The sequence below is a fragment of the Opisthocomus hoazin genome, chromosome 12 (assembly GCF_030867145.1).
Source record: "Opisthocomus hoazin isolate bOpiHoa1 chromosome 12, bOpiHoa1.hap1, whole genome shotgun sequence".
Classification (NCBI taxonomy): Eukaryota; Metazoa; Chordata; class Aves; order Opisthocomiformes; family Opisthocomidae; genus Opisthocomus; species Opisthocomus hoazin.
Genome location: NC_134425.1, coordinates 15373900 through 15380373, shown reverse-complemented (window position 1 = coordinate 15380373; position 6474 = coordinate 15373900). Strand labels below are relative to the sequence as shown.

Sequence of the window (6474 nt, the reverse complement as noted above, 5' to 3'; positions counted from 1 at the left end):
GGATGTCGCCCTGACTGATAAACACAATTACTAGTTCCCTTTATGCAAGACATACTGTCTCCCTCCAGCGCTGGGGGAAGAAGGAGTTTAAGCTGTGGAGGGAAGCTCCACCAACACAGGGTTACACGGACGAGAGCAGCGTGCCTTTGCAAACCTCTGCCGTGACCTCTCAGTGATGTTTAGGGTAGTGATGGGGGCAGAAAGGGCTCCCAGGTCCCCTTGTAGTGATGCTCTGGCTTCACCAGGGAGTCAGGGCTGAGAGGAGAAGCCTGACTGCCTGGTGCGTTAAGACAACGAGATACAAACCACTGCAGGGCTCTTTCAGCCAGGCCCCAGATTACAACACCCCTCTTGGATCTTCCCAACACGCCAACGTGTTTTCTCCTTGCTTCCCTTTGGTCCTTGGGGAAATCTGCATCCCCACAGCAGCAGCAGTGCGGTCCAGCCTGGAGGAGTCAGGCTGTGAGATCCACGAAGATGGCGTTGGCAGTGGTCTGCCCGAAGATGAAGGCTCCAAGGGTGACCATGAACACCCCGTAGCTGACCTGGGCCCACCAGCTGCGGATGCAGGCAAACAGGGTGCGTTGAGAGGGGACCTTCACCCCAATATCGCCAGGGGAAGGGGGAAGGGCATTTTGGTTACCTGATTGCCCTGGTTTCTTGGATCTCAGAGAGCTTGGCTTGAATCAGGCAGAGCCCTGAAAGGGAGAGGAGGCAAATTGGACCCAGACGAGGACTGAGCAGACACCCCAGAGGCATGGAGCTGTGCTCCCCATTACAAAGTCCAGTCAAAATAGTTAGGTTGCCAACCAACCTCATGCCATGCTTTTGTCCTTCTCTAAAGACTTCCTGGTTCCTGCATCCCCATCCCACCCTCTCCCTCGTCAACGCACAAGGCCAAGAGACCTCTGCCAGCCCCTGAGCATCCCAGGATGCCCTACCTGGGAAGACGAAGATGAAGCAGGCGGCCAAGCCCCCGATGACAGAGATGACTTTGCCGATGTCGGGGATGAAGAGAGCCAGGAGGAGGGTCAGGAGGAACCAGCTGATGGTCTGAAGCAGGCGCCTCCTCCGCTCTCGAACCACGTCCTCCTCCACCGTCACCCCGGTGTAGCGGAGCCAGAGACCCTCCAAGACAGCCCTGCAGGCACAGACCCGGGGCAGAGGGGTTTCCCCGTGCTGCCCCTCCTGCCCACCCCAGCCCCTGCCTCCTCCCGCTGCTCACCGGCCGCAGAAGTGCAGGATGGGGTAGGATGTCAGCACGCAGAGGATGATGAAGGCCCGGGCAAGGGCAACAGGGATGTCGTTGGAGGGGTAGGACAGCAAGACGTCCTGCTCCACACCGGCTCCAAAGGTCAGGAAGCCGCAGACGCCTGCCAGAAAGGGAGCAGTCAGCAGTCAGGGACGAGCCTCCTCCACGTGTGTTTTAGGGACTGAACTTGGATGGATATGGCACAGGACACATCACAGGCAGGGTGAGACAGACTCCCCTTCCTTCCCGCTCTGTCCCTCTGCTGACCAGAAGGTCCTTGCCCTCCAGAAGCTCACAGCCTCCGCGAGGACCATGCCACACTCACGCGGCATCCCCTCGCTCACCAGTGCCCGTGTAGACGAAGAGAGCAATCACCATGGCTGCCGTCACCACTGCCCCCCAAGTCTTCACCTCTGGCTGCTTCATGCTGTTAAAGACGGGCACGCTGCTCACGTGGCACTGCCGGGGACACGGAGAGAGAGCGGGGACACGCGATGGGCTGAGCCGGAGTCACGGGGAGCCACGCGGGATCTCACGCGTGGTATCCCCGGGTTTGTCATGATACCGTGATCCCCCGGCTTTGTCGCTGGAGAAGAAAAGGGGGGGGGACAGGCTGCCCTGGACTTCCCAGCTGGGGTAAAATTGATCCGTGAGATGTTAAACTGGCTTCAGCCCCCTTGCAAAGTGAGCACGTGGGGAGGGTTTTGGCTGAGCACCCCTGGACAACGCTGGTCCCCCACCCAGGCTGCAGGGTGAGAAGGGGAGCGCCGGGCTCATGGCCTTACCTGGAACCCGAAGCAGATGGTGGGCATGGCGTTGAAGACAGCCATCCAGGTGGAGGGGCTGGCGGGAGAGAAGCACCCACCGGTCAGAGCCAGGGGTGCTCAGCAACAGGCTCACTCCTCTGTGACCTGCCCCCGGCAGTGACCGTGTCCCCCCACTCAGGACAATGCTTTTGCATGAAGCGAGGTTTTCCTGGGACCAGGGTCTTTCACCAAGACAGAACCAGTCAAAATTGAGGACTCGCAAGAACAAAAGTATCAGTAAAAAAATAAGGATCCGCTTAGGCAGTGCCAAAAACTGGTCTAAGCTTTGCTCTGCCCTAAAAATCCCACTGCCTGCACTGGGTCCAGAAACATCCCTGCACCGCGAGGGAGGGGACAAGCCACAGGGGCTGTGCTGGCCAGGGAAATAACCAAAATAATCCTAAAACAGACCCGGTCCTTACTGCTGGGTGAGCCCAAGCACTGCACAGGGAACTCTGGGCCCAGCTATATCAGAGCTAACAGTCAATCAGCGCTCCTCCAAACCTGCGATGGAGCCGTGGGGACCTCCAAGAGGTCCTTCTCCTTTCCTTCACTACCTGCTCCTCTGAAACACGCAGAGACGCAGCCACTCGCGAGCTTCCGGCAGCAACGTGCAGCGTCCCCAGGCCCAGGGACGGGACTCATGAAGGATTTGTCCCCAGCCTCTGCAGCCCTTGCTCCCGCACCCCTTGCCTGGCTCTGGAGTGCTGTGATGGCCACCACCAGCATCGGGTCTCCTGCGCTCACCTGGTGGGGATCTCTACAGGCACCAGCTCCTTGTCGGGCCAGATGTACTTGATGATAATGACTGCCGTGACGTACCAGGTGCCAATCACGCTCAGGGAGCTAGCAAGAGGAGACAGGAGACCGTCAGCCTGCTCCGTGGAGGGTCTCCTCCCAGCCTCTCCAGCCCCATCTTCCCCCCTGCACAGCCCAGGCCACCCCAGTTCTTCCCACCAGGACCACCCCTGCTCTCCGCTCTCACGGGGATATGCCAGGCCCTGTCACCCACTGTCCCCAGAAGAGATGTGGATGCCATCTCACTGTGCTGTCCCATGGCGGACCTGCCAGTAAGGCTGGATTCTGGGCAGCAGAGAGGCAAGCGGTAGAGGAGTGATGCTCCTCGGTGGCCCTGGTCCAGCTCCAGCAGCCAGGTTACACAAGCAGCCAGATGCTTGGCGGAGCAGGGCTGGCCTGCAGACCATGTGGCCCGGGGACCCTTCCTGGCTCTGCTGTCTGCTGGATGGCCAGCTCCAAAGGCAGGGGACAACGCAGCTGAAAGCAGCTCTCCCCGCCTCCTCCAGCGAGTGGAAGGGAGGGACGCAAGCCCCGGAGTACGATGCTGCGGCCTCACAGTGCTCAGCAGCTCCTCTGCTTCCCAGATGGGGAAACTGAGGCACAGGAAGGCGGAGGAGGAGATATCCAACCCCTCAGGGGTGAGCGGGCAGATGCGGCGCTAGAACCAATGGTGTTTTCATTCCCTGTCCCCCAGGATGGTGCTGAGGTGGATGCCGGCTGGCCCACCCCAGCTCCCAACCCCAGAGGGCTCTCACCACCCACCTGGCATATTTTTGGAAGCCGATCTCCTTGGGGATGGAGAGGGGCAGGATGAGGAGGAAAGCGGTGATGCTGATGGTGAACTTGCGGTCTGTGTACCAGCAGCTGCTCCCGGCTTCCTCGGGCTCCATCACCAGAGCAGCAATGACTGTGGGGACAACCGGGGTGGTTGGGTTGTCCCCTTACAGCCGAAGGGACAGCAACTGGTTATTTTTTCTGCCGTGGGACACACTTACTCTTGTCCTCCTGGTCTCCGATGATGATGAGGAAAGCGATGCAGGTGCCAAAGGTGTAGACAGCGATGGCCACTTCGCACAGCACGCCAGGGACCTTCCCGCAGACGGCCCACACGACCTCCTGGTAGGTCCGCTCGTTGCTGGCCTGTGAGCAGTATGCCAGGATGACCAAGCCTCCGATGATGAAGATCAACATGCACTTGGGTGGGGAAGAGACAGGGAGGGGACGCTGAGGCAACAGAGTGACGAGGTCCCCAAAGCCACCCTGGGCAGCCACCCCTGAACACACAGAGCATCTCTGGGGTCCAGCACCCAAGAGGGCTTCGTCCCAGGAGCCAGGTCCTCCCCAAGCCCCTTCTGGGGCTCCACACGACAGCCCCCCCATGCCCTTCCTAGGGCAGGATGGGGGATTGTCCCTTCCCCACCTCTCACCATCTGCAGCGCGATGCCCGCGGCCACGCCGCCGGCCATGCTGAAGGCAGCGGGGAAGTTGAGCAGCCCAGCCCCGAGGGCGGCGTTGACCACGATGAATACGGCTCCCAAAGCCGACGTGGCCCCCAGGCCGTTTCCTTGGCTCTCTCCGCTCTTCGGCACCGTCTCCACGCTGGGGCTCTGCAGAAGCCTGGCCCGTTCCCCGGCATCGGTGCTCCACTCCCAGTCCTTGTAGTCGGTGTTGATGCTCCCGATGCCCTGAGCCATCGTCCTTCCCGGGGCCGCACACGCCGCCATCCACGTCCCGCTAGCGCTGCTGCAGCGGGCTCAGCCAGCTACGTCGAGGAGGGTCCTCTGCCAGCGCTGGTTCCATCAGGCAGGGAGGGCGGCGAACCGGCAGGCTGGGCACTTCACCGCTCCTAGAAGGGGATGAAGAAGGAGGCAGGTGTTAATTAAGGTATGCTGATAAAGAACAACCTGGGCAGCAGAGGAAATGAGGTCCCTGGGTCTGAGGCTGGGGATCACAGCAGCCACACGGGTGTTCTCACGCCAGCGGAGATCGGGCAGGAGAACTCGCCTCTCGTCCCCTGAGTCCAGGGCGAGGACAACGTCGCTGTCGGATGGGGGACCGAGCCGCAGCCGCAGGGCTGGAGAGCTGCAGCCTCACGGCGGGACTCGCCTTTCTGCGGGCACGAGACCCAGCGTCACAGCTCGCTTCCTGATTTCCAGCCCCAATTCCTGCAAGCTCTGCAAGCGCCGCTGTGCACGTGCTTGTGGGCAGAGGTCAAGGCTGTGTTCCACAGGAACAAGCCGTGCACGCCGCAGGTGCACCGTGTCACCGGGAAAAGCAGGACAGGGCCCCTCCAGTGCACCCCCAGGGTGACCACCAGCACCAGACGTCTCAGAAGCTTTTTGGACCTGAAGACCTGGTGTTTCCAGCACCGCAGCCCTCCGGGCTTGGACAGCCCGGATCTCCTCGCAGTGCCTCGCTCGGCTGGAGGAGATCAACCCTCGCAACCCGGCCGGGCTCCGCGGGGACCCACGCAGCCGAGGGAGATCGCTTTTCAAGGGAAATCTCTGGATTTTTCCCCTGGACGCCATCTCCAGGGGCTCTTCCCGAGCAGCCCGCCCCTCCCTCCTCGGCTGTTTGCACCCCGGGCTATGAATCCTCTTCGCAGGGCTCTGGGGAAGGGGAGAAGCGGAGGGGAGGGCCGAAGGCGGCCCTCTCCCCCCGGGCAGGACCCCGCTTCCCCAGGCCGGTGGGTCTGCGGGCACGCGTGGGCTTCTCCCACACCCGGAGGAGGAGGATGCTGCGGGGAAAGGGGGGGGGGGGGGTCCCCGCTGTCCCCCACCCCAGGGCAAAGCCAACCGCAGCCCAGGCGCTTCCCCGAGGGTGACTCGACAGACCCACGGACCCGCGTGGGCCCCGCAGCCGCTGAGGGTCACCCGCCCCCCCCCCCCCTGCCCCGCTCACCGGGCGCTGCCAGCCGCTCCGCTCAGGCCCCGGCCCCGGCCCCGGCGGCGGCCCCGCCCTGCCCGCTGCACGCCGGGGCTTGTAGTCCGCCCCGGGAGCCCCCCCGCGAGGAAGAACGGGGAGGGGAGGCCGCTCCGCTTTTATTGTAACCGGTGGGGAGCCGCGGGGGTGAGGGGCTTCGCTGCGACCGGGGGAGCCGGCTCCGCAGTCACGCAGGACCGCGGGGCCAGAGCCCACGGGAAGCGGATTCACTGCACAGAGCGGCAAGCGGGCACCGGGGCTGCGTAAGCGCCTCGGTCGCTGTCGGGAGCCCTCGCTCTGCGTGGGGGGCTCTGGGGAGATCGGGGTCCCCCTGGCCACGACACATCCCCTGGCGCATCCCCCCCCCCCGGGAATATTTCATGCGCAGAAGGGACAGGATCCAGCTGTGCGATGGCAGGAGGAAGGCTCCAGCTCGACACAGCCGCACGCCAGGTTATTTGGATTAAAAATCAGACCCAGTGAGGCACCAGGGCCTCCGGGACGCTCACTCCAAAAGGACAGAATGTTTTCCAAGGCATCAGCTTCCCGTCGGATCTCTCCCTCCCGTTTTCTGGCGTCACCAGCAATTTGGCTGAACAGAGCTGATGAGGGGCACCCCACACGCCCACGTGAGGGTGGACACGGCTGGGGCCACCTCGGCTCACGGTCCCGGGACACATGCACAGACTCTGCTTT

General features: G+C 62.7%; 1 protein-coding gene across 2 annotated transcripts; it reads right to left on the bottom strand.

Annotated features, from left to right (window-relative positions):
* Positions 1–356: 356 nt before the first annotated feature.
* On the bottom strand, positions 357–5849 carry SLC38A7 (solute carrier family 38 member 7). 2 transcript variants are annotated; one of them, XM_075433465.1, is made up of 11 exons: positions 5758–5849; positions 4284–4702; positions 3852–4050; positions 3619–3763; positions 2806–2904; positions 2038–2095; positions 1597–1711; positions 1226–1373; positions 942–1141; positions 644–698; positions 357–558 (listed from the first exon to the last, which is right to left on the bottom strand). In XM_075433465.1, the coding sequence occupies exons 2-11, from the start codon at positions 4578–4580 to the stop codon at positions 456–458; spliced, it is 1419 nt and encodes a 472-aa protein (XP_075289580.1). In that variant the 5' UTR covers positions 4581–4702; positions 5758–5849; the 3' UTR covers positions 357–455. The 2 variants fall into 2 exon arrangements, with proteins under 2 accessions (XP_075289580.1, XP_075289581.1); XM_075433466.1 differs by lacking the exon at positions 5758–5849 and adding an exon at positions 4861–4997.
* Positions 5850–6474: the final 625 nt, after the last annotated feature.